We start from the raw sequence: 27571 nt of genomic DNA on the forward strand, positions 1-27571 counted from the left end.
GGTGCCAGCGGTGTAGTCCGTCAGCCCGGCACCCGCATCCCTCACCCTGACAGTCCCGGTAAGCGGGGTCGGGGTCGGCAGGGGCCACCCCCGGCAAGCACCCTAGGGGGCGGGTCTTCGGGCTATGGAAAAACCTCGGGGGACTCTGAGGTGTTGTGTGGGAGCCGCCCCCGAGGGATCTCTGTGTAAATGAATAAACCCCGACTGTCTGCTGCCTCTACCCTTTTGGGGGAGTCTCGGAGGCGGTGTGTGGAAGCCGTCCCCATAAAGCCCCCCTGGGTGAATAGAGATTCCCAGGGCTCGCTCTGCCTTTGCTGCCATGGGGAGGCCCAGTGTGGAGAACACAGTCCCCGAAGAGAGCGTCTGTGTAACTACGGGAGGGCAAGGGTAGTCTCTGGAGTTGCTTCAGTGGCAGACCATAGGGGAGTCTCGGGAGCCTGCGCGGTGGGGATGGGCCGCTGCAGAGGACCCTGTGTAAAGGAGAACCTTAGAAGGTGCCCTAAGAACTGTCTGGAAGGAACCTCTGCCTGGGAGGAGGGGATCCTGCCACAGGATCCAGGCCAGGAGTAACTTCCTATATACCCAGAGGACTTTGGCCTTGACCTCTCTTTTGACTCAATGTGCCCTAACTTGTGTCTCTCCAATGTGGTCAAGAGGTGGGGACCTTGTGGGGCTGCTTCCTTTGTCCATTTGCCCTCATTAGGATTTTTAATTCTCGGTGGTAACACAGTTGGCTGCAAACTAGATTTTAGTGGAGGCAGGAAACTCTATAAAAGCATAGGGCTCAAGGAAGGGAAGGACCAGTGAGGCCTCTGAAGTGAAGAAAGAAGATTTGAATCCCTGGGTTTGACCATGAGGAAGAAAGAAGTAAGCTCATGTGGAACTGACTCTGGCAGGTTCTGCGAAGAAAGTCCTTTGAAGGAGGGAAGAAAGGATATACAGGATTCTTGAGCACCAGTGTGCCAAGTTCTATACCAGAGATGTTTAACATCTTATATAATCCTTATGACAGCCTTACGAAATTATCTCCTTTTAAACATTAGGCACTTTAAACTCAGGTTTAGCAATTTGCCCAAGGTCGTAAAGCTTGGAATCATGAAATCTGTCTTTGAAGTTTATTTGGGAAAAAGTACCAAGAGAGGCAAAAGCAAGAATGTATGTTTTTATATATGTTGCATTAAGGTTCCAAGCATAGTGCTTTACAATAGTATATGCTTAGTAAATGTGATGATTAAATAAGTGAATTAGGAAATTTTAATTGAGGATGAGACTGCTGCAGGAACTGCTTTCCACTGAATCTCCAGATTTCAGGGTGTGGTTTCCTTCACCTGCAGCCTCATTGTAAAGATGCCTCTGGGTGGCTCTGGATTTAATTGGGTCTGGGAGAGGCCTCTGGGTGTGGTCTTTGTCAGGACTTGCTCTGGAGAACTAGAGGAACCCTTCAGAGGATGGAGTCTCCTGAGACAACCCTCCCTGCCACAGAATTCTTGAGAGAGAGGAAGGAGAGACAGGATCACTTTTAGGAAGCAAGATCCACTCTGTCCTGTGGCCATCTGACTACATGCACCAGCAGACATCGATTCACATATACCACTCAGGACACTTTTGCCCCACAGAGCCTCACCGTGAGGAGAGGAATGGTGCAGAACCAAGAAAGGCTTAATGTTGTCTTGGGGAGTGCAAAGGGTCTGCACCTGAGACAGTGATGCACTCCAATCTTGCTGCCTCAGCTGTGGTAGTACTTTCATTCCACCTGAATCCTAAGTGTGTGAATTTGGGATCAACAATAGACTGTAGTTTCTTGTAAAAAAAAAAAAAAAAAGGAGTGGTGAGGAAGCTAAGCAATGAAATTCACCACAGTGCCATTCTGAGAGTTTTCCTGTTCCTCTTCCCTCTCTTCTTCCATCCAGCCAAGCATAGTGACATCCTCCTTTAATAGAAGTGGCTTCCTTGGGCTCCTGGGGTTGCATAGTGAGAAGAGAAATCAGGCTTGTGAGGAAACAGAACAACCTGGTTTGCCAATTATTAGCTTTTCTTTTTAACTTGATGGCCACCTGAAGCCTGGGTGTGGCATTTCCTGCACAGTTCAATGGAGTAAACTGCCAGGTTTATATTAGTTTAGCATCTCCCCACTACAGAGTTGTTTACAGTCCCCTTTCAGTTCAAACCCATCTCATTAGCTTAACATATCAAAATAAACAGGGATATATATATTTTTAAAGAAAATCAGAAGAAGCCAGCCTGCAAATACGATCTTTGCTCCAATTCAGAGATTTGTCATTAGGGTTTTATTCCTAAACTGGTCTTTTCATTGAGGGTTCTTGGTATTGCACCCACTCGTAAACCTGGAAAATTTGCTAGATGCTCCAGATGTCCCCAAATATTGGCCCTTGGATATCACTGCCTAAGAATACTGTTTAATTATCCCCTAATCACAGCATGTTTTGCAAACCAAATCATTCTAGAATAGGTGTGAAGAATGTAACCAGGTGTCTTAATCTTCTCAAAGCAAAACAAAACAAAAACCGATCTCTATAAAGGAAAATAAAAGGGGAAAGAATCTCTCAACCAGTTTTGCTTGAGTGTATATCAATATGTCTGGATTTTTCATCCTTTAATCTTCCAAATCTTTTCTGACTACATTCTTATGATTTTCTTCCTCACACATTTGCCATCTTTTTGACAGTGCTTCCTGTTCCTGAAACATAAATAGTAGGACATTTCTCAGCCCATTTCCCATAATCCCTGTATTTTATTCCCCAGTATACCTGTTCCTAAGTGGGTCATATTTATACAAATAATTTCTTTTAGCTACAGAATTCATTATCTTCCAGTCCTACATGCTTTTCTCCAGTAGTGCTCTTGGTTTCTGCTACTTTCATTTCCCAAACTGATTTATTCATTTCTGGTGGGACTGTTATTATCCACTCTACCCCTCAGTCTTAATGACCAGTTCTAACAGGAATTGCTTACCAGCTTTGGACCAAGAAACCAAGACCATCAATGTCCAGCTGGAGACATGATGATTTTTTTCCGTCATAACATCTCCCTCCATCCTTCCTCCCCTTCCAGCAATCCCCTCAGAGAATCACATATATTTACTAAATGCTACCTACTTTCCATGCACTATGCTAGATAAATACGAGAATTCCTTGCCCTTGAGTTCACATAGAATCAGTTTGCGTTTCTCTAATCATTTACTATAAAGAGTAAGAAAAGTAAAGGGGAAATTAGAACTTTACAGAATATCCACAGGTATTAATGTAGAGTATGCCTTTTTCCAGGTGTCATTGAAATGCAACTGTTGTTCTGTGCCTCCTCCAGCAGTCACATTCTTAGCTCCCCTGCCATTGCCTTACCCACGTTATTTTCACTCATATGCTGTGAATAACCTGGCCACACTCTTGGTTTATTATGGTAATCATGACAGTATCTTATATTTGAATAACCTGTTACAATTTACGAAGCCCTTTAAGTACATGATCTCTGATGTGAGAAATATTTCATCTTACTGGATTTTTCTCACTAAAACAAACATATAAGCTAACTGGCTTTCTTTCTTTCTCTCTCTCTCTCTCTCTCTCTCTCTCTCTCTCTCTCTCTCTCTCTCCAGTACTTTGAGCTGATTCTTATGTGAAGGCAGGTTTCAGGTTTTCTCACCTATTTATATTCAGCACCCGGCTGGCTTCATATCATCTAAACCATGATGGAGTCCCCATATAGCTCCATGCCTTGGCATGTGCTTTTATCGCTTCCTGGAATGCTTTTTTCCCCTCATCCACTAGGGTAACTCCCACTCATATTTCAAAATTTAGCTCAAGCAACACCTTTTTTTTTTAAAATCCCACACTTATGCTCCCTACACATGCACATACTCACAATGCATTCTCAGGCTGAGTAAGGTTCCATTTGTCATTCTACCAACAGTTAAGTGCCAGATTTGTGCCTGACACATAGTAGGATGCACTGAGCAAATATTTGTAGAATCAACAAACAAGTAAGTCGTGATAATTATGGTGTAATAAGTGCATTGAATGAGGCCGAATCTGTGCTTCAGGGCCCCAGAGCAGAGAACAAGGAGCATCTCTCCATCTTGCTGAAAAGCTCTGCTTGCTAAGTGCAATTACAGCAGCCAATCACTGATGGTGTGCTGTTCCTTAACTATTGCTCTGCTGCTATGGGAAGCCAGCACTGTAGCTTTTCATGAAGACTCATCCCAGGCCCCCAGAGGCTAAAGATCATACCATAATTTTGTCCTCATGTATATTAGAGCTGTGTGGGCTTTCAGGAAATATTAAACAACAGCAGGGCCTCCCTCACATCTTATTCTCTTGAGCTGAGTACAGGAAGACAGTTTTATTCATTCTTCAGCCCTTCTGTTCCTTGGGATGACTATGTCTTCCTGGGCTCACTGAAGCCAGTGCTGCTGTGCTGAATAAACATAGGCAAATGGAGGAGGACAGGAAGGTACAAGATAGACCCCTTCAAGGTCTGTAGACATGAACACTAAAAGTAGTTTGTAGGGTAGTGCCAGGCAGCAGAATGGTTGACTAGGAGCAGGCTGCAAGAGCACTGTGATGAGGTGCTGGATTCCTAAATCAACATGTAGTCACCGGAGAACAGTCAGACAGACCATTTTGGCCTTGAATTTCCTCAAAGACCAGCAGAGGGTAAAGGGACTCTTTTTTATGATTTTTATATAAAGTCTCAAGACAAATGTTAATGGCACAGTGAGCATATGACTGTGGGAAAAGGGGTGGGCTGGGTTGGGGGGAGCAATGGGGGAAAAATGGGACAACTGTAATTGAAAAACAATTTTAAAAAAAAAGTCTGTATTGTGCATTCTGCATTTTTAGACACTGGTTCTGTTTGTATTTCAATACCCTTATGGCTGGTCACCTTCTGTGTTAGGTGTGACTTTCTCAGAGGCTCTCAGACAGTCTTTCTGGCACCAATTATCCAACCTCTTGCAATTTTCACCTCATGTACAGATGCTGTTTGTGCTAAATGTCTCCAGCCAAAGCCCAGCCCAAACCAAGCCTAAGTGCTTCCTATTGGTAGCCTTAGGGCAGCTGCCCTCCTGTGGGCCAGGCCTCAGTGCTCCAGGCTGTAACACAAATGCAGGGGACCCTAAGTTTGGTAATATGAGCCTCTCTTTTCTTATCATTGTGGTTGTGGACACTGCCTAAATTCCAACATTTTGTAGCTCTCCCCTTTGTCAAATAAATTACCCATAACTACTGTATGGTTACCTGTTCTTGTCCCTGCTAGCCCTGTTAGGGTCCACTCTGGGAAAGCAGAGTAGATGAGATGAGGTGGTGACTGTGCAGTTTCTGGAACTGAGTTTTGAAGATCTGGTCTGATTAGTCTCTCTGACCAACTTAAAACACATGCTCCGTGGAAGGCAGGGGGAACCATCTAGATTTTTCTCCCTCTTGATCTCAGTGAAAAACTAGGATTCCTTTTTCTACCTGCTCAGTCCACTCTGGTGGTTTTCCCTGTCCCCTGACTCAGAGATTTTCTTTGCCTTGTTGCTGCCTAGGGAAGCCCTCAGAACCTCCAAGCAATCACTTTTAATTGCTTTTTAAATTTCCACACAGCTGCCATTCCCATATCAAGAATCAGCTGAAAGCAAGTAAGAAGCATGCCAAATGTAGAGACTCCTGCCCATTAGAAGGGTTGTTCCCCAGGCTCATCACAACTACGAATCTTTATTGAGAGCTTTGGAAGAAAAGTTCCCTGACTGCCTTCCCCTTCCTTATCTCTCCACCAACTCTGGCTGTGGAGCAACCCCTTGTACTACTCCCAGCACTTTGCCCTTAGAAACAATCCCACTGCCATTGTAAGCATGCACTCTGAAGAGAGAATGGGTGTGTCTTGCACACACACACGTTCCAAGCTGCCCACATATACATCTAGACAGACTTCCCTTAGCCGAAGAAAGATTCTGGTTGTCATCTATTTTCATTTCTTCCAGATCATAAAGTCAGACAACCCTGTTCTACCTTCTACCTTCTTGTCCCTCTGTCATTCACACCACCTGCTCCTGCCCCCTGAGGTTTTTTCCAAGCCTTCCCTAAATACCCCAGATTCTCTGACAGTCACATCATTCTTGGGACAATGTCTTTTTATCCCTCTTTCATCCCTATTAGGGAGGCAGAAAACCCCAATTATACTCACCAGCCCAAGAAGTGATCGTAGGTTTAATTTATGGGATCTTTGCAACTCGATATCCTTTTAACTCACTCTTCTTCCTAGGATTTCTTTCATCACAGGAGAGGCCAGGGTTTTCTCACCAGGCATTTGTTTTTATCCATCACTAATCACTACCACTTGTGTTTCTGGAAATTAGAGCTGATTATGTTGATTTCTCAAACACCACAGGTACACATCTTGATTATTTCAACACATTTTTGCTTTTAATCAAGGTGTCTTTTGTATACAGGTTTGAGCCTCTCCATTAAGCATTAAGGATGTTACCCTCAGTTTTGAAACCTAATTTTGTTGTGTTCTCACAGTTTGTCTCAAAATTAAAGCCATGTTGACTCAAAATGACTTGGTGTCTTGTTTGGATTTGGATGGTTTCTTTTTTCTTTTTTTTAAAGATTTTATTTATTTATTTTTAGAGAGAGGGGAAAAGAGGGAGAGAAACATCAATGCGTGGTTGCCTCTTGCATGTCCCTAACTGGGTACCTGGCCTGCAACCCAGGCATGGCGACCATTTGGTTCACAAGCCAGCACTCAATCTACTGAGCAGCACCAGCCAGGGATGGATGGTTTCTTTTTAATGGTTTTGTTCTATATTATCTGCATTATGGGCCTAGAAAATTGCACCATTGTGGGTAAAATGGATAGCAGTACTCCAAGGTTCTGTGGTCAGGACTGAAAAGTCCTTTTTTATTTGTTGTTATATTTGTTTGTTTTGCTGGTGGATGTCATCTTTAGTCTTCATTGAAATTCTTTAAGGATAAACCCAAAACCATTACAATGTCATGATAAACAACTGAGATGGCTTAATAGTGATTCTTCTTATCCTTACAAAGAATAATTATTGTAGCACAACTACATTGTGTTGGGAGATATTTGTGGTCAGTTTGCTCGTATACACTATTAATGAGTTGGTTCACTTACAGAATAACCCTCCTAATTGGCTGGTCTTTGTTCAGAACTCCTATTACATAATCTGAAAAATCCAATAAGAACCAAATGTATACCACTGATTTTCCTCCAATGAATCAGTCTTGAAAAAGTGAATTTTGTATGGTTATCCCAGGTCTCCAAATAAGTGTTTCTCAAGTTTTTATTTTTCAATCCATGCCGTCTTACTAACAAATATAAATGTCATGACTTCTAAACTTCTGATACAACTTCTGGCAGAGGCTTCCCCAAACTATTTAGGAAGCTAGTACCTTCTGTGTATCCCCAAGAACCGAGAAGATACTATAAACCTCTGATGTTTTGTAGTCTGTGTTACAAAAAAGAGGGTGGGGGTAATGGCTTTTAATATTTGTTTTCCATGTATGTTTGGAAATATAATTGATGTGCTTTTTCAATCCACTCATTTCTCCCCCTATTCCAGGAGTTTCTTATAGATGCCCCCCACCCACCCAGGATCCAGCAAGTTCGTCATTTAAGAATTATTGCTCTAGATTTTTGTATTCCTTTTGAGGTTGTTTCCACCTTTAAATAACTATAAATAATACTCTAATAAATAATATTATAAATATACCCACAGGTCAGAAAATCAGCCTTTCATATAGTCAAAGATATATTAGTAGCTGTCCATTTCTGCTAGACCTTTCAACTACATAGATTTTTAAGACAAACTTGAGAATTCTATTCTTATGTCTCTTCAGCCAAGGGGAAAGTTACCTTATACCACAATGTTGTCCTTATCTTTTACAGGTAACTATCTTTAAATCAAAAGACAAAAGTGTAGTTCTCTAATCAAAAATGTAAAATTATCCTAAGGCTGTGTTTTTCAAATTGCAGGTCCAGACCCATTAGGAAGTCATGAAATCATTTTAAAGAGTCATGATAAGGATCATTTTAATGAAATAGGGTAGAGAGAATAGAAAATCTCACAGAGGCCCTGGCCAGTGTGGCTCACTTGGTTGGAGCACCATCCCATAAATCCAGAGGCTGTGGGTTTGATTCCTGATCAGGACACATGCCTGGGTTGCAGATTTGGTCTCCAGTTGGGGTGCCTACGAGAGGTCTGTCAGGTCACGTACAAGTGGCAACCAATCAATGTTTCTCTCCCTTCCCCTTTCTCTAGAATCTATAAGCAAGTCCTTGGGTGAGGATTAAAAGAAAAAAAGGAAAAAAAAGAAAACCTCAAGGGAGCATCACATACAGTAAAAGTAGGATTGTGTCACAAAATTTTGGATTCAGTTACAGATCTATGAACACGTGTTTATAACTGTGTACAGGGTCACATCATAAACTGTTTCTTACAATGAATATCAGTCAAATTTTTTGAAAACTTTACCACAAAAGGTTTCTGAGAAAAATACTCTGGCCTTGGAAATAGTAATTGATCATGAGGAAGGTCCACAGTGAAGGGTTGTGTGTCAGTTTTCTATTCTCCCTCTTGCTATGGTTTGCCTACTCCTGTTCCTCTCACTACAGGTTGGGAACTTGCTTTCCCACCTAACCATAGAGTACAACTGTGCTCCTGAGGCATGTGGGCAGTGTCAGGGAAATATAGGCCCTGCCTCTTTAAGAATCCCTTGAGTCCAGCCCTGACTTTGTGGTTCAGTGGGTTGGGCATCATCCTGCAAAGAAAAGGGTCACTGATTCAATTCCCAGTCAGGGCACATGCCTGGGTTTCTGGCCAGGTCCCTGGTTAGGGGCATTTGAGAGGCAGCGAATCAATGTTTCTCTCCCTCTCTTTCTCCCTCCCTTCTCCTCTCTCTAAAAATAAATAAATAACTCTTTAAAAAAATCCCCTAGGTCCATAGCCTCAGCAAAGACTCCTACATGCACACACCCTCCTCTGCACCCCAAGCTCCAACCACACCAAGGCTGGAAACCCTCATGAAGTCACATGGACTTTTAAAAGAATATAAAAAAGAACAGGAGCATTCTAACTCTTTAAGACTATAGGTTTCTGGTCAAGTTAGAGGCATAAGTAGATGCACTTCCCCTCCCCACACAACCATAGAAAGAATTACAACCAGATCTCAAAAACAATAACCAGGACCATCAGAAAATTGATCTATATGGAAGTCTGATGGCAAAGGATTTAAAGAAGCCATTTTCATTTAAATGGGTAGGGATGGAGTCATGGAGATGCGGTAGAGAGGTGGTGTGGATTGGGCAAGTGAGGGTGGCAGAACGGACAGTCCCACATTCATATCTGGTGGATAAAAATCGGGAGCAAGTGATCCCAGCCCAAGCAAGACTGCACAGCCTGTTCCAGCACCTGGGAGATGAACTCACATTACCTCTGGCTGTAAAAACCAGTGGGGGTTGGGTCAGTAGAAGAAACTGCCAGATTTTCACAACTTAAAGGGCCCACATGGTCTTAGAATGTAGGTAAACCCCAGGGAAGTCAATGGCATACGGGAAGTGGGTGAAGTGACTGGAAACGAGGCAAGTGCCAGGCAAATCACCAGAAGCCAGTCAAGGGCATTGTACCCTCGCTGAGCCACACACCACAAACAGAGACACAAAGCAATGAAGTCGGTGGCCCAGCTCTGGCAATTACCTAAGGCTCCGCCCTACACAACTTACAGGTGCCTTTGCTACACAGGCCATGCTACTAAGACAGGGTGTCAAAGCAGCTCTACCTAATACACAGAAACAAAGGGAGACTGCCAAAATGAGGAAGCAAAGAAATCGCCCAAATGAAAGGACAGAAGAAAATCTCAGAAAAAGAACTAAACAAAACAGATAGCCAACCTATAAGATGCAGAGTTCAAAACACTAGTGATAAGGATGCTCAGAGAACTTACAGAGCATGGCAAAAAAAATAAAGAAATGAATGTTACACAAAGTGAAACAAAGAAAAACCTACAGGGAACCAACATGAAGGGAAGGAAACCAGGATTCAAATAGATGATTTGAAACAAAATGAAGAAATACACATTCAACCAGAACAGAAAGAAGAAACAAGAATGCAAAAATAAAAATGAGTAGAGGCTTAGGAACCTCTGGGACAACTTTAAATGTACCAACATCCAAATCATAGGGGTGCCAGAAGGAGAAGAGGAAGACCAAGAAATTGAAAAATTATTTGAAAAAATAATGAAAGAAGACTTCCCTAATTTGGTAAAGGAAATAGACATACAAGTCTAGGACACACAGGCAGTCCCAACCAAGTTGGACCCAAAGAGGACCCCACCAAGACACATCATAACTAAAATGCCAAAGGTTGCTAACCATTCCTCCTCACACCTGCCAAGGTCGTCAAAAACAGGAAGCTTTGAGAAACTGTCCATCTAGAGGAGCCTAAAGAGTCATGATGATTAAATATAAACCTGGACAGAATCCTGTAACAACAATAACAACAACAACAGTAACAAACATTGGGGGGTTTCCAGCCAAGATAGACATGCTGTGTCTCCCTCCACAACAAAGAAGGAATAAAACTACCTGAAAACTGGAGACAACCAGAAGTTCCAGAAAATTGAGCTGCATGGAGGTCCAACAAAGATATAAAGAAGAAATACTTATCCAGACAGGTAGAAGGGGCAGAGCCAGGGCAGAGAGGAAGCGGTGTGGCAGCAGTGGCAAGCTAGCGAAAGGCGCACTAACACATTTTAAAAAGTAGGGAGGGACACCTGGGGAGTAGTCGAAGCACCAGACCATACCACCCAGCTCTCGGTTCCAGTACCAGGGAAAATAAAGCCACATTGCTTCTGACTGTGAAAACCAGTGGGGGTTGAGGCAGAGGAAGAAACTACTGGTCTCTTAGCAGTGTCCAGTTGTTCAGAGGCCCCCACGGCCCTAGAATGTCCACAAACCCACACACTCTGGAAACAATGGCCATGGCAACAGCTAGAGAGGCACCAGTCCCATATGGGAAGTGGGGGAAGTGCCTGGAAAAGGGGAAAGTGCTGAGCAAGTGGCATATTCCCTCTGAGACCCCTCCCCCACATACAGCACTACAGTGTGGTGAAAAGGAATCTCCCGAACTGATGAATACTTAAGGTTCTGCCCCTTACAACATAACAGGTGTGACAGCTCTACCTAAGGGACACAGGCAAACAAACACAGGTGCCTGTCAAGATGAGGAGACAGAGAAGTATGGCCCAAAAGGGGGAACAAATCAAGGTTCCAGTGGGAGAACTAAGTGATGAGGAGATAGCCAACCTAATACACAGAGTTCAAAACATTGGTGATAAAGATGCTCGCAGACTTGACAGATATGCTTAAGTACAGCAAACGCATAAGGGAAGAAGTGAAGGCTGTGCCAAATGAAACGAAGGAAAACCCACACAAAACCAAGGGTGAAGGGAAGGAAACCAGGGTTCAAATCAATGATTTGGAACATAAAGAAGAAAGAAACAGTCAACCAGGACAGAATAAAGAGACAAGAATTGAAAAAAAATGAGAGGCTTAGGAATACCTGAGACAATTTTAAATGTGCCAACATCTGAATCATTGGGGTGCCTGAAGTAGAAGAGGAAGAGAAAGAAATTGAAAGCTTATGTGAAAAAATAATGAAGGAAAACTTCCCAAATTTGGTGAAGGAAATAGACATACAAGTCCAGGAAGTAAAGAGAATCCTAAACAAGTTAGATCCAAAGAGGAGGGTTATCAGCTGGAAGTGGGGAGGAGGAGAATGGAATGGAATGTGCAGGGATTAAGAAGCATAACTCCCTAACTTGATGAGAGAAAAAGTCACGCAAGTCCAGGAAGCACAGAAGGTCCCAATGAAGGTGAACCCCAACAGGCCCACTTCAAGACACATCATAATTAAAATGGCAAAAGAGAGAATCATAAAAGCAGCAAGACAGAAACAGCTAATAACATACAAGGGAGCTCCAATAAGGCTATCATCAGATTTCTCAACAGAAACACTACAAGTCAGAAGGGAATGGCAAAAATATTCCAAGCAATGAAAACCAAAAGGCCTACAACCAAGATCACTCTACCCAGCAAGACTCTCATTCAAAATAAAAGGTGAAATAAGGAGTTTCCCAGACAAAAGAAGGTTAAAAGAATGCATCTCCACCAAACCAGCATTGCAAGAGATACTAAAGGGTCTGCTTTAAGATGAAGAAACAGAGAGGGACAGAGAGGAACACAAATACAAAGCGGGGAAATGACAATGAATAAGTACCTATCAATAATAACCTTAAATGTAAAAAAACAAACAAACCATAATTGGTAGGTACAAAATAGACAGGGGGATGTTAAGAATAGTGTAGGAAAGGGAGAAGTCAAAGAACTTATATGCATGACCCGTGGATATGAACTAAGGGGAGAGGATTGCCAGAGGGATTGAGGGTACTGGGAAGAGGGGGGCAAAGGGAGAAAAATTGGGACAACTAACAGCATAATCAATAAAATATACTTTAAAGTATATTTTATTGATTAAATTGGGACAACTCACAGCATAATCAATAAAATGTACTTTAAAGTATATTTTATTGATTATATTGTTACAATAGTTCCAGTTTTTTCCCCTTTGCTCCCCTCTGCCCAGCACCACCCCTCCCCCAGCATTCCCATCCCCCCACACCCAGTCCATGCCCATGGGTCATACATACAAGTTCTCTGAATAAAATATAATTTAAAAATGAAATTAAAAAATGCTTAACACTACACATTCCAAACACACTTATTAACAGACAGAGAACTGAAGCTCAAAGCAGTAAAGCAACATGTCTGGGTCACAGAACAGTAGATTCAGAACTAACACATGTCACCAGGTTGCTAACTCTAGGGTTTTTAAAATTATATAATTAATGTGCAATGTAGGACAATTAGAAAATCCAGATTAACAAAAAGATGCATTTTTTCTTCCAAAAATTAGCTCCTAATATGAACATCTTTTTATCCTCACCCAAGGACATACTTATTGATTTTAGAGAGAGGAGGAGGGAGGGAGATGGAGGAGAGAAACATCAATTGGTTGCCTTCTGTACACACCCCAACCTGCGACCAAACCTGCAAGCTAGGCCTGTGCCTTTACCGGGAATTGAACCTGCAACCCTTCAATTTACAGGATGACACTCCAACCAACTGCCAGGGCTGTATGAGCAATTTTGTAACTTTCTTTGTTCATTATTATATTCATATGTTTTGAACACCTTTCCACATCAATAAATATACTTTTTACCTCAATATTTTTTCTGTTTGTAAAACCTATTTTTATTTTTATATTTTTAAGTATATTTTATTATGTTGTTACAATAGTCCCAATTTTTTTCCTTTGTTCCCCTCCCCCCACTACCCCCTTTCCCTCCAGCCATCCCACCCCGCTTAGTTCATGTCCATGTGTTGTGCATATAAGTTCTTTGGCTTCACCCTTTCCTATATTATTTTTAACTTCCCTATGTCTATTTTGTGTCAATCAATTATGCTTCTTAATCCCTGCACCATTTCCCCATTCCTTCTCCTTCCCCCTCCCAGCTAATAACCCTCCAAATGATCCCCATACCTATGATTCTGTTCCTATTCTGGTTTGCTTAGTTGGATTTTTTTATTTTTTAGATTCAGTTGTTGATAGTTGTGAGTTTGTTGTCATTTTAATGTTCACAGTTTTGATCTTTTCTTAAATAAGTCCCTTTAACATTTCATGTAATAATGGCTTGGTGATGATGAACTCCTCTAGCTTTACCTTGTCTGGGAAGCACTTCAACTGCCCTTCCATTCTAAATGATAGCTTTGCTGGATAGAGTAATCTTGGTTGTAGGTCCTTGCTTTTCATCACATTGAATCCTTCTTCCAGTGCCTTCTTGCCTGAAAAGTTTCTTTTGAGAAATCAGCTGATAGTCTTATAGGCACCCCTTTTTAGATAACTCTGCTTATCTCCTGCTGCTTTTAAGATTCTCTCTTTATCTTTCACCTTTGGCATTTTAATTATGATGTGTCTTGCTGTGGTCTTCTTTTGGTCTATCTCATTTGGGACTCTGTATGCTTCTTGGACTTGTATGTCTATTTCCTTCACCAAATTTGGGAAGTTATCCTTCATTATTTTTTCACATAAGCTTTCAGTTCCTTGCTCTTCCTCTTCTTCTTCTGGCACCCTTATGATTCAGATGTTGGCACATTTAAAGTTGTACCAGAGGTTCCTAAGCCTCTCCTCATTTTTTTCAGTTCTTGTTTCCTCATTCTGTCCTGGTTGACTGTTTCTTTCTTCCTTGTGTTCCAAATCATTGATTTGAACCCGGGTTTCCTTCCCATCACCCTTAGTTTTGTATAGATTTTCCTTCATTTCATTTAGAATAGTCTTCACTTTTTCCCTTATGCATTTGCCGTACTCAAGCTTATCTGTCAAGCCTGTGAGCATCTTTATCACCAGTGGTTTGAACTCTGTGTCTGTTAGGTTGGCTATCTCCTCATCACTTAGTTCTCCCCCTTTTGGGCCATATTTCTCTGTCTCTTCATCTTGACAGGCACCTGTGTTTGTTTTCCTGTGTGTCTTAGGTAGAGCTGTTGCACCTGTTATGTTGTAAGGGGCGGAGCCTTAGGTATTCGTCAGTACAGACAACCCATTTCACCACATTGTGGCTCTTTATGTGGGGGAGGGGTCTGAGAGGAAACAATGCCACTTGCTCAGCACTTGCCCCTTTTCCAGGCATTTCTCCCACAATCGTATGGGACTAGCACCTCTCTAGCTGTTGACCTGGCTGTCATTCCCAGAGTGGGAGATCTGTGGACGTTCTACGACCGTGGGGGCCCTTTAAACAAGAATACTCTGCTGAGAGACCAGCAGTTTCTCTCTACCCCAACCCCCACTTGTTTGCACAGTCAAAAGCAATGAGGCTTTTTTTCCCCTGGTGCTGGGACCATGAGCTGCGCAGTCCGGTCTGGGACTGGGGGTGCTCCCCAGGTGTCCATCCTCACTTTTTAAAATGTGTGACTGCACTTTCTGCCGGCCTGCCACTGCCGCCACCACACTGCATCCTCTCCGCCCTGGCTCCACCCCTCCTACCTGTCTCGATGAGTATTTCTTCTTTATATCTTTGTTTGTTGGACTTCCACGCAGCTCGATTTTCTGGAACTTCTGGTTGTCTCTAGTTTTGAGGTAGTTGTATTCCTTCCTAGTTGTGGAGGGAGATGCAGCATATCTGTCTAGGCCTCCATCTTGGCCGGAAGTCTCTACCTCAGTATTTTTTTAATTCAGTTTTCCATTGTAATATAATTTAACTATTCCCCTATTGTCCAATATTTGTTTCCAATTGGGGAAAAGGGATTTTTAAATTATAATTTATTATTAATTGCTCCCTGGGGCATGAACACCTTAAACAATTTCCTGAATTTGACCAATAATCTTTCCTCAAACACTCCCCTTTGCGACCACCCTGTAAAACACAGTTACTTACTCAAAGTAAATATTTCTTAGTCATGTACTTTAATTTTACAAACAAATTTTACAAATAGGGATAAGGAATCTTTTCTTTCTTTATCAGTCAGTTTTTACATTCAAAAATATGGATTGGGTATCTTTGGTACAATTGATGGTAGGGCAAGCACCCAGGCAGGGTAGGAATTTGTACCACCGTAGCACATACAAGAGTTATTTCTGGAAGGAAGATATGGCTGTCATCAGATATTATGTATATTAAGAATTCATTAAATGTAAAAAAGACTTCTCCACAATTAATTAATTGGGAAATGTTTATTAAGTGTCTGTTCTCTTCCAAACACATTGCTAGGCAATGGTGATAGGCACTATGCCGGGTAAAAACATGTAATAGAGGAAAATGATGTTGATCAGATACTCATCCTATTGAATGTGTAATGACAAAGATAAATACTCTAGAACAGAAGAGCATGGGACTGTGAGCAGTCCAACCTGGACTGGGAGTCAGCAGTGACTTCCCCGAGGAAATGATATTTGAACTGAGCTCTGAGAGATAAGTAAGCACTAGTCAGGCAGGAGAGAATGTTCAGAGTTCCCATAAATAGAGGGAGCATGGCAAACAAAGACTGAAAGAAGGCCAATGGGATTGGAACACAAAATAAGAAAAGATGACAGACCAAGCAGAGCCTCACAGGCCATGACATAGAGACAGATTTGGAGGACTTTATCCTAAAAGCTATAGAAAGGCATTGAAAAGTTTTAAGCAGGGGCTAACATAACACCTGAATGTCCCAGAGGCCTCTTTAATTCAACATGTACAAAATCCAATTTCATTGTCCCTCTTTCTTATTTTTCAGTGTCTGTAAATGGTACTACTGTTGTTCTAGTTAGTCAACTTAAAACTGCCCTTTCGCCCTGACCGATGTGGCTCCGTAGATTGGGCATTGTCCTGCAAAGTGAAAGGTCATTGGTTTGATTCCCGGTCAGAGCATATGCCTAGGTTGCAGTTTTGTTCCCTGCTCAGGGCTCATGTGAGAGATAACTAGTTGATGTTTCTGTTTCACATTGATGTTTCTTTTCCCCTCTCCCCCTCTCTCTAAAAAAGGAAAAACAAAAACCAAAACCTGCCCTCTTAATAAGTCAGACAGAGGGATGGGGACAGTTAGAAAAGGGTGAAAGGGAGATAAATGGTTATGGAAGGAGACTTGACTTTGGGTGGTGAACACACACTACAATATACAGATGATGTATTATAGAATTGTATACCTGAAATTTATATAATTCTATTAACCAATATCACACCAATAAATTCAATAAAAATTATTTTTAAAAATAGAGAAACACTGAATGAAATACTGCATAATCTCACTTATATATGGACTAAAGACATTGAACTCATAGAAACAGATGGTTGCTAGGGACTGAGGGGTGGGGGAAATGGGGAGATGTTGGTCACAGGGTAGAAACGTTCAGTTATAAAATGAATAAGTTCCAGGATCTGACTTGAAAGTTGCTGTAAGAGTGAAGCTTTAATGTTCTCACCATAACAGCAATATGATAAGTAGGCGAGGTGAAAGTTGTGCTAACCTTATTGTGGTAAGCATTTCATGATGTATATGTGTATCAAATCATCACATTGTACACCTTAAAATTATACAATGTTATGTGTCACTTAATCTCAATAAAGCTGGGAAATAAATATAATACTGCCCTCCCTCCCTTTACCTTTGATCAATCAGTTATTTTATTCCTAAATTTCTCTAATCCTCTTTCCATGGAATCAAATAGTCTCAGCCATTATCATTCCCGCTACCATCATTTCAGTTGAAACCCTCTACATCTTGCCGGAGCTATAGCAGCCTTCTAATTAGCCCTAATCTTTCCTCCTACCCTCTGTCACCTTTTCTCCCAAACAAAGGGTAACTTCCTACCCATCCTCCAAGGTCCACTTTGACTCCCAGTAGTGTGGTCTCACCTTCCTTTAAGCACTTCCAGCACTGTCTTACTGATCTTTGAGTCCTGATGTTAAGTAGTTTGAGTGGCAAGACTCTTCTCCTGTCTTCTATTTCCTATGATGAGTGATTAGTGCCTTGCACATAGTACTGTTCAATAAGCCTTGATTATAATGGATTGAGAGCAAGGCTAAAATGTATTCTCTGCTCCACTTTACAAAGAACAAGCATTCCTCAGCTTAATTACACTAAGACCCTTCAGGCTAGGAATAGCAAACAGCTTTGCAATATGCCCTGACTTTCCAATGCTATGCCTTTCTGAGGAAGAGCAGGGATGATGTCAATACCCTTTAACCTGTAAAGGATATGGGCATTTCTTGAACAGTTCAGAAAATCAAAGCAGAAAAATGTGGGAGTGACATTAATGAAGCCTTAGAAATGTGAGAAGAACCTCAGAGCTTGTAATGGGCCAGCTGTCTATTTTGGGTCTGTTGATAGACAAACAGACCCATAAAGAAGCGTAGCTACTAATTAGAGAGGCAAAGGAGTGTTTGTGACCTTGACCACATGGGTAGAGTGGTAGAGTTTCCTGACTGCCTATTCAGGAGTCCTCTAAAAATAGTTCATTCACTCTGACCCAAAAAGTAGGCATTTGAACCCTGAACAGTGTGGCTCAGTAGGTTGGGCATCGACCTACAAGTGAAAGGTTGCTGGTTTGATTTCCGGTCAGGGCACATACCTGGGTTGTGCGTTTGGCCCCTGGTTGGAGCACATACGACAGGCAACCTGTCAACTCACATTGATGTTTCTCTCCCTCTTTCCCACCGAACTTCCCCTTGCTCTAAAAATAAATAAATAAAATATTTTTAAAAATAAATCTTCTTTTTTAAGGAGGCATTTAATGTGGATTATCCCTGAGTGGATTTTGCACAGCACTTATTGGAGGAGCTTTCCTTCAATCAGAAGTTTGAAATATGATTATGTGCTGTGATCTTGCTTTAAGCCTTCGGTAATCTTGTGAGGCAGAGGAGAGACTTGGGCTCTGAGGTCTTCAACTATGTCAAAGTAGAAGAGGCCTGGAACTCCTAGACATAATTGGCTTGGGGACTAGAAGGAAGATAGAAATACCATTTCACATTTGTAGAGTAATTTCCAGTCTACTAAGCACTGTTAAGCCCGTGAACTAATGCCATCTTCATGACAGCCCTATGAAGTATGCTGAGCAGGTAGCCCTAATTTCATAGATGGGGAAACCAAGGTCACAAGGCCAGTCAGAAGTAAAACCAAGGTCTTCTGATTCCTTAACAATTGCTCTCTCCACCTCACCATTACTGAATTTTAGAACAAGAAAAACTATTTAATAGCACTTGGCACTTAGGTAGTTGCTTGATATTGGCTCAACATGGTCAGCCATTGGCTGAGTCTGGGCCCCTCTGCTTTTAGTTCACAGAGCCATGGGGGTGTTGATGTCTAAGCGGCAGACAGTGGAGCAGGTGCAGAAGGTGAGCCTGGCTGTGTCTGCTTTCAAGGATGGGCTACGGGACAGGCCTTCCATCCGATGCACAGGTGAGCTTCCGGGGTCCCACCATGGCACTGTAGAGAGCTCTGTCCAGGAAGTGCAGGAGGAAAAAGAAGCAGAGGCAAGCAACCTTGTGCTCCAAGAAGAGAGTAGCATCAACCGTGCAGCCTGGGAGAGGCTCCGAGATGGGCGTGGAGTGGAGCCTGAGGAATTTGACAGGAACAGTCGTTTCACACCCCCTGCCTTCATCCGCCCCACCCGGAAACTGGATGATGACAAGCCTCCAGATATCTGCTTGGAGCCCAGAGAGCCTGTGAGTGTCCAGTTGGGAAGATTCCCCAAGTTTTAGACCTGAGGAGCATTGAGTAGGACAGGGAGGCCTGGTAATGGTTAAAGTGAGACTCAAAACCAGAAAGATGGGACTGACTTCAGAATGATCTTTGAGTTTCTTCCACAAGAATAAATTAGTCTTAGTGAAAGACTTGGGGCCGTAGGTGACAAGGAATGATACCATGGCAGGTCTTCTGCCAGCTTTCCCACCTAAGGATAGTACTACTCCCTGTAGGAAGCATTTGGAAATAACTGTAGGAGTTGCTACTGGTATTTGGTGCCAAGAAAGCCAGAATGCTAAGTGTCCTGCAATGCCTGGGACAATCTCTCACAACTAATTATTCTTTCACAAAATGGTGGTAGCATTTCTGTTCAGAAACATGGTCACAGAGGTCTGAGCAGCTGCAAGAGCAGGAAATATCACCTTAACACTGGCTTTAGTTGAAGTTGTTCCTCTAGTCTGCTCCAGGGAGACTCAGCCCTATATGGGTAACTCTGTGCTTGGTGGCTGTAGGATTTTGCTGCCCGTACTTACACATTTCTGTTTGTTCCTGCCACCTTTTCTCAGGTTGTCAACGATGAGATGTGTGATGTCTGTGAGGTCTGGACAGCTGAGAGCCTCTTCCCATGCAGGGTCTGCACCAGGGTTTTTCATGATGGCTGCCTGCGTCGCATGGGCTACATTCAAGGAGACAGTGCAGCAGAGGTGACCGAGATGGCACACACGGAAACAGGCTGGAGCTGCCACTACTGTGTGAGCCTGGACTGCAGGGACAGTGGGCTGCTGCTTCACAGGAGACATGGCACTTTTCTTGGAGGCTCAGTCTTAGAATACTGGTTACTAGGCAGTGACCTAGAGAGTTGTCCAGTAGTAGACATAAGGGTCCTATAGCTAGGGCAGGATTTCTCTACCTCAGTACTATTGACATTTTGGGCACCATAATCCTTTGTTGCAGGGACGATGTTTATTATAGGATTTATAGCAATATCCCTGACCTCTAGCCACCATCTAAACAGTAATGATTCTCAAATCTTTGTGTCCAGACCTAAATTTTCTCTGTCTCTTGGACTTAGATTCATCTCTATGCTTCACGTGTACTCGATTCAACATGCTCCCAAATGAACTTACCTTTCTCCCAAAACCTGAATAGCACCTCACCCCACCCCTGTTACCAATCCCAATTCATTTCTCTCTGTCCCTCTAGTAAGGTCCTATTGATTCTACCTCCTAATATCTCTCAAATCTCTCCCCTCTTTTCCATTCTCATGTCTTAGTTTGGTCATCTTTTGTTATCTATACTATTGCAACAGCCACCTAACTGCTCTTTATGCCTCCAGACTTTGCCCCTCGAATCCATTTTCCACACAGCAGTCAAAGATTTCACAATGGCACGCTGCACTTAAAAACCCTTCAGTGACTCCCCATTGCTCTCAGAATAAAGGCTCAATTTGAGGGGCTCAATCTAGGGCCCTTGAGGCACTTCACAGCCAGGCTTCTGCCTGCCTCCCCTCCTTTTTATCATTTCTTCCTGCTCTCCCCCCACACACATACTCTACAGCACAGTGAACATCTCATGGTGTTACACATCACTGTGCACAGCATATACTAAGTGCTCAAAAGTGTTTATTGAAGAAATGGTTTGAATTATTTATGAAATCCACAAATGAATATTCATAGAATGTCTGCTCCTGTTCTTTGCTGGTATTTTAGGGGGGAAATAACCTAGTAGAAAGATTCTGTGATATTTTAAAGACTGTAAATTAATGTTAACAAAATAACCTACCAGTGCTCTTTTGGAAGTAAAACTTCTCACCCTGGCTGGTGTGGCTCAGTTGTTCGGAGCGTTGTCCCATAACCAAAGGTTTGTGGGTTCAGTTCCCAGTCACGGCACATACCTGGGTTGCAGGTTTGATCCCTGATCTGGGCACATACAATCCCTGGTCTGGTCCTATACAGGAGGCAACCAAAGTCATGTATAGGAGGCAACCAATCGATGCTTATCTCTCACATCGATGTTTCTCTCTTCCTTCCTCTCTTCCTTCCTCCCTCTCTAAAAAAGCAATGGAAAATATATCCTCAGGTAAGGATAAACAAAACAAAACAAAACAAACAAAAAAACTTCCATGGCACCACAAAAAAACCTCATTTGATTTTAGGAACTTTGTCATGAGAGCATCTCTTTCAAAACCACTCTGGAAATTTAAAGTGATACAACCCACTAAGAGCAAAGTTACAATTAAAATTAGTTTCAACTAAAATAACTCTTTGAGCACAGTCTAACACTAAAATGGATAAAGATGAAGCTGCTCTGGTTGATGGGGCCAGGGATTCACAACCCTACCCACTTACTAGCCTCCTTTCTCCCTTGCAGCAGCTTCCTGGGACACTTTCAAGGAAGCCCAAGGGTATCTCAAAAAATAATTTTAAAACCACTATTTTAGTAAAAGGGACTCAGGACTGGAGTCAGGATACCTGGGTTCTGGGGAAGATTCTGCCCCTCAGTTGAGAAACTCTAAGTCAAGTCTTTTCCCCTTCCTGCGGCCTCAGTCTCCTAGATTATGAACGAGAGGCCAGGATTACATGATCTCAGAATTGCTTTCCAATTGAAATACTATTTCCATTTCTCTTGATCTTTTGCACCTTTCTTTCTTACTGGCCTGTGTAGCCACTGACTCAGCTCTTTTTTTTTTTTTTTTTTTTCAGGACAACCTCAACTCGCTGCTAACTGAGGAGGAAATGTATAGTCTCACAGAGACCTTTCAGCAGTGTAAAGTCATCCCTGGTAAGGCTGGGTGGAGAGATGTGAAGCAGATGTCTCCATCATACTTTCTAGAATGAAAGGCATATCCTGACACTTGGAAAGTAAAGGGTAAATAGGTCCCTGTTCCCAAGCTGTTGGCCAACAGAGGCACCACACCTGGCCACAGTCTAAGTTATCCTGGTTATTGGAGACAAAGACTCTGCAAGCACTGTGGATATGGGTCTCCTAGAGGGTGGCATGGAGGGCCCCATTGGCTGAGGAAGGAGTGGGCATGGCTATCATGTGGTGCATCCCCTCCAGATTGCTCCCTGACGTGGGAGGACTTCCTGCGCTACCGCCACCAAGCAGCAAAGCGGGGGGAGAGTGACAGGGCTCTAAGCGAGGAACAGGAGGAGCAGGCAGCCCGCCAGTTTGCGGCCCTGGACCCTGATCATCGAGGACACATAGAGTGGCCTGATTTCTTGTCCCATGAGTCCCTCCTCCTTCTGCAGCAATTGCGTCCCCAGGTAAGGGCCAGCTGGGGTCAATGTCTATGGGCTACTGGGTGACAGACACCTGGGAAGCATGCTGGGCAGGTTGGCAGAGCACTGGGTCCTCTCTCGGCAGGAACCAGTACCAGAAAAGGGCTCAGGTTTCATCCAATGACGGGTGACTCAGTGCTTAGGCTGAGAAAGCTGCCCAAAGAAGATTGATTTGCACTGGACATCACTGCAAATGTTGGTGCTACCGGAAAGGCTCTGGGCAGCTTCAAAGGGAGGTTGCCGAGTTGTTAATGGAAGTAGAATTCTCTGTGACTTGACAGTTTACAAAGTATTTTCACCTCCAAGATCTTAACTTGTCTCTTCTTCCCCAGAACTCTCTGTTAAGGCTTCTGACAGTCAAGGAGCGGGAGCGAGCCCGAGCCACCTTCCTGGCATGGGGTAGCGGGAGCACCATCAGTGAGGCAGAGTGCCGCCATGCACAGCATTCATGGTTCTGCAAACGCCTCCCTGAGGCTCCTTCCTCCAGTGTCAGGTCTGTACCCTACCAATCCTTGCCCCCACTCCTATACCCACCTCCTTTTTCCACACCAATGGCTCTAACTATGAAAGGTACTCCCTGTTTTTCCTGCCAACACCCAGGAGAGGATCCTCCCATGCATTAAACAGAGGCAGTGACCCCTGTTGGCTGAGGCATAGGGCAGCCTCTACTCCAAACCGTTGCCCCATGTCACAAAGCCTAGACATGTACATCATCTAGAGCCATGGGTTCACCAGAGTTTGGGAGGGGGCCAGGCCTTTCACTCTCCCACTCCTAACTACATGTCCTTGTACCCAACAGCATCAGCCATGTGGGTCCCATCGCAGACAGCAGCCCAGCCAGCAGCAGCAGCAAGAGTCAGGACAAGGCCTTGCTGCCCACAGAACATGAATCGAGGTGAGTGGGACCTCCTTATCTGCCTGTCTGCTCCCCTGACCCCCAACACACACAAGTAAGAGAGGGCATTACTTATTGCCACCTCAAAATAGCAAATGTCTACCCCAGAAAGCAGGCTCCAAGAGTGCACATTTGACCCCATATCCATAGAGCCAGCCAGCTGGTCTGTCAGTTTGGAAGCACAGCTGGCCATAACCATGCCAGGCACAATCCAGGACCTCCCTGAGTTTTGTCCAACTCAAGCCATGCTGACATTGGGATCAGGTCTCATTGGGCTCTGGGCTCTGCAACCAGCCGCATAAATCTGTTCTTTGATTCCACTCCAGATCTGTGGACTGGCCTACCTTCCTGCGGGACAATGTCATCTACATCTTGGCTGCTCGCCCAAACAGTGCAGCCATTCACCTGAAACCCCCAGGATAGCATGGAGCAGAGACTGTCAATTCAAGGACAGTGGCGTTCTCTCCTTTTACTTTCTCCCTCTCCCCCACCAGCCTGCAGTACTGAAACTTATGAGGATGGAGCACTGCCAGCATCTCAGTTTGTCACCAAGCTTTACAGCACTGAAATCATCATTCCCCTCACAATAGAGTCAGTAAATGCATTGCCACAGGGAGAAGCCCTGGAAGCAATGACAGCACCCAGTCCTGGAAACATACACCCGCACCTTCACATGATAGACTGGACCTGCCACAGCACACGGATATGTGTGCACACTCACACACAGACACTTCTAGCTGTCCATGCCTTCAGAGAGCTGGTTCTTTTGGTTTAAAAATGACCAAAGTTCCTTTGAGACTCTGGTGATATAGATGAGGGGATCTCGACTCACCCCATTCTATTGGCCAGTTCCAATTCCATTAGGTAAGACCCTGGCCAAGTGATTCTTAATAAGGGGCATATCAGATTCACATGCTCTCCTGGAGATACTGACAGGCTCCCTTTTCCCCTGTTGAAAACCCCTCCCATGGTGAGCCACTGTTCTGGTAGTGTGTGCTATGTCCGTCAGATGTGTTGGGGTGGGAAAATGGTTAAAAACCACCACTTCACTTTAGCTCATTATTTATTTAAATTCCAATTCCTGGTAACAGAGAAAGTAACTAGTCTGTGGAATCCTAATTAGAAAAGGGGGAGGCAGTCCCCCCCAGGGACCTAGAAGTCTAGAACCTCTCAGCCAGGACATTCAAGTTAAAAAGTCTTTAGAAGAACAATCAAAAATCAAAGTGAGCCATCCTGGCCCATGTTTTTCAGATGTGAGCTCATGCCCAGAGTCCAAGGGGCCTAAATGGAACAAGTGTGATGGCAGGAGTTACAGCCCTCTGTGTTAGATGCTTCACCCAAGTCAGCCTGGGCTCCAACAAGGACAAGGTCTGGATGGAAGAGAACAAGGGAAGGCTCATCCTTTTTCATCCTTCCAGCTCAGTTCAGCTGTAGACCCAGAAAAGTATGCCACCGTACAGAGAACAGAGCCAGCCTCTTCCACAGCCCAAGAAAGAGCAGCTCCGCAGAAGCCCTAGGCAGGGACTCCTTTCAACCACCCTGAGAATGAAGATAAGAGGCAGAAGCTAAGAAGAGGATTTGCTTCTCCTCTCTTAAACAGATAAAGTCCCAGCAAAGCCTCACAGAAGGAAGCAGTTTTCCCTTCTCCACATCACTAAGATATGGCCTGAGTTGCTACTTCTCCCCTCTGTTAACTGTATGTTCTTCCCCACCAGGCTAAGGCCTGGGCCTACAATGGGAGGACTTTGGGAACAAGCAGAGACTGCCACAAGGCCACCAAGCCTGACCTCTAAACCCCAGCTATCCTCCTAACTTCTCATCAAGTTCTCAAGTCAGTACATGTTGTGGGTCAGCCCTGGCCCTTGGATTCAGGTTTCTGTTTACAACCTAATGACTTAGGTTTAACCAGATTTTACAATGAGTTATCTGAGAGGGGGTTGGTTCAGTCATGCATAAGCTAACATCCCCATTGCTCAAGTAACTTCTACTAAATTGGATATGTACAGAGAAGCAGCATACATCTCAACGCTGAGATACTCAGAGGAAAGGGGGGAGCTGCAAGCAAGAGTGTGGTATATGGTCTCCTCCTGCAGAAACTACCTGACCTGGAAGCAGAGTGAGAGGCTTCTGGGGTTGGATTATTTTGGACTGAAATTAAGCAGACAGAAGGCGAATCCAGGTTCATGTATATGACCCTGGACATTTCAAAACTCACAACTTTTGGTAAATATTCCCTAGCCATAGTCTCAGGACCGATCAGTAGGAGGGATCATTATTCAGTCCAGCCAAAAAAGGAAGCACATGACTCAGGCCCAAGGACTGCATCTGAAGCAGCGATGCCTGAGAAGATTAAAGCACATTAAGCACAGGGCCTCTTGCTTACTCTCCTGGCAAATCACTTTCTACATCAATAGCCTTGAGCTGCTTGATCTTAAGAACAGGTCATTTTGAGCAAAGACAAGCTCTGGACTTTGAGGGCTGAACAATTTTTTTCTCCTGCCTCATCATCAGTCACAGGGACTGGAAGTCCACCTTCTTGTTCCCTGCCCTTCACGGATCAAGGTGACGCCTACCTCTCTGGCGCTGCAGCTTCTGGCTTTCTGTGGGTGAGCGGTGAAAGACCATGGGCCAGATCAAGCTAGCTGGATCCCAGGACCTGACAAAGCAGGCCCTAGAGGTTTTCCACAAGATCAGGCCTATTGGGGAAGCTTCCTTGGTAGGGGTATGCTGCAGAGGCCCCAGAGGACACTGCCCCTCCTCCCTGAAAAGGATAGAGTCCCCAGTCCAAAAGAGTCCTAGGAAGAAGAAAAGCATAGAAAAGCAACCAGCTTCTCTGTAGGTGTTGAACTTTTTACCAAAGGAGAGGTTCCATGACTCCCCCAGTTCAGAGTTGCAGAAGCCCCACCCCAACCCCCATCCAGGATCTCCCTTTGCAGTGTCCTAATCCATGGAGACTTTTAGCAGTACGTATGGAGATGTTCAAACTTTTATAAACCTAGTGAACTCAATTATTCTCCTTTTAATACCCTTCCATCACTGTGACTGTCTCAAATTCTGCCAAGCACAAAAATTAGTATCTGACTCTGTTTCAGTCTTTTCTTCTTGAGATCTGTGCTTTTCCCAAGCACCACCCACCCCATCCTTCAACCAAGACAGGCTGGGGTTACAAATATGCTCCTCTGAAGACCATCTGCCCTAAGCCTGTGTTTCACCCAGCAATCCTCTTCCCCATGCTCAAATCTAAGGACAGGGGTAACTGGATGACATACTGAAGCTGCAGCAGCATAGGGTCAGCTGAGGCAGTAGCTATGGCCTCGTAATCTCTCCAGACCTGCTCTGTAGCTTCCTCTCCTGAGACCAGCCTTTCCCAACAGATGGAGGCTCTGCACTTTGGAGCAATGGCCCCTTTGGGTCCCAGGTACAGAGCAGTTTCCTCGCTCCTAGGAACTGACCCCCTCTTAAGTGCTCTTCTTCCTTTGAGGACAGCCAAAGCCATGAGCACGTTGCCTCTTCCTGCCCTCAGCTCAAGTGACTGGGGCTGCAGGGCTGACACTGGCCTTTCTAGTCCTGGTGCTCCCTGTGGGATGTCACCCTGGCCTTGTTTGAGTGGCCAAATCTAGGGGGTTCCCCCATTCCTATCACAAGTATGGGAAGCACAGAATCAAACTGCCAGGAAAGCAGGCATCTTACTAGGGGGTAAGCCCAGGATTGTGCCTGGGCCTCTTAGCCTGAAGCATAACCCCAATCATTGCAGGTCTCAGCTTTAGTAAGAGTGGTGCCCTAAAGTCAAGAGGGAAGCTCAGCAGAAGCTGTCTGGCAGGGCCCCAGGCTAGCCATGACCGCCCCAGAGCCAAGAGTAACATCCATGTAGGATTGGTAGCAGTCTCTAGTGACCCTGCAAGCATGTCTCCTTCCAACCAGCAGAGTAAAGGGAGATAGATACTCGGCACTAAAAGACAGAACAACATTGATGCCAGAATTTCAGGACATCCTGGCAACACCTGTAACCATAACTCCTTTTTACCCCTGTATTACAGTGGAATAAAATTGCTACTCCATGCCACTTAGTTTGAATTTGCCCAAGATCTCTCTGGGCCCCTGCTTGTAG

General features: G+C 44.0%; 1 protein-coding gene across 2 annotated transcripts; it reads left to right on the top strand.

Annotated features, from left to right (window-relative positions):
• PHF24 (PHD finger protein 24) lies at positions 1 to 27512 on the top strand. Of its 2 annotated transcripts, XM_090274380.1 has the most exons (8): positions 1 to 58; positions 18880 to 19268; positions 19854 to 20039; positions 21990 to 22068; positions 22348 to 22553; positions 22901 to 23061; positions 23368 to 23463; positions 23790 to 27512. In XM_090274380.1, the coding sequence occupies exons 2-8, from the start codon at positions 18891 to 18893 to the stop codon at positions 23884 to 23886; spliced, it is 1203 nt and encodes a 400-aa protein (XP_090130506.1). In that variant the 5' UTR covers positions 1 to 58; positions 18880 to 18890; the 3' UTR covers positions 23887 to 27512. The 2 variants fall into 2 exon arrangements, with proteins under 2 accessions (XP_090130506.1, XP_090130507.1); XM_090274381.1 differs by lacking the exon at positions 1 to 58 and having other exon boundaries at positions 19081 to 19268; positions 19919 to 20039.
• Positions 27513 to 27571: the final 59 nt, after the last annotated feature.

Source organism: Furipterus horrens, unplaced genomic scaffold (assembly GCF_987537825.1).
Source record: "Furipterus horrens unplaced genomic scaffold, mFurHor1.1.pri manual_scaffold_4, whole genome shotgun sequence".
Classification (NCBI taxonomy): domain Eukaryota; kingdom Metazoa; phylum Chordata; class Mammalia; order Chiroptera; family Furipteridae; genus Furipterus; species Furipterus horrens.

Coding starts and splice junctions, on each gene's coding strand:
- PHF24 (XM_090274380.1), top strand. CDS start 18,891: ATGGGGGTGTTGATGTCTAAGCGGCAGACAGTGGAGCAGGTGCAGAAG. Junction 22,554..22,900: donor TGCAGCAATTGCGTCCCCAG/GTAAGGGCCAGC, acceptor CTTCTTCCCCAG/AACTCTCTGTTAAGGCTTCT. Junction 23,062..23,367: donor GCTCCTTCCTCCAGTGTCAG/GTCTGTACCCTA, acceptor TGTACCCAACAG/CATCAGCCATGTGGGTCCCA.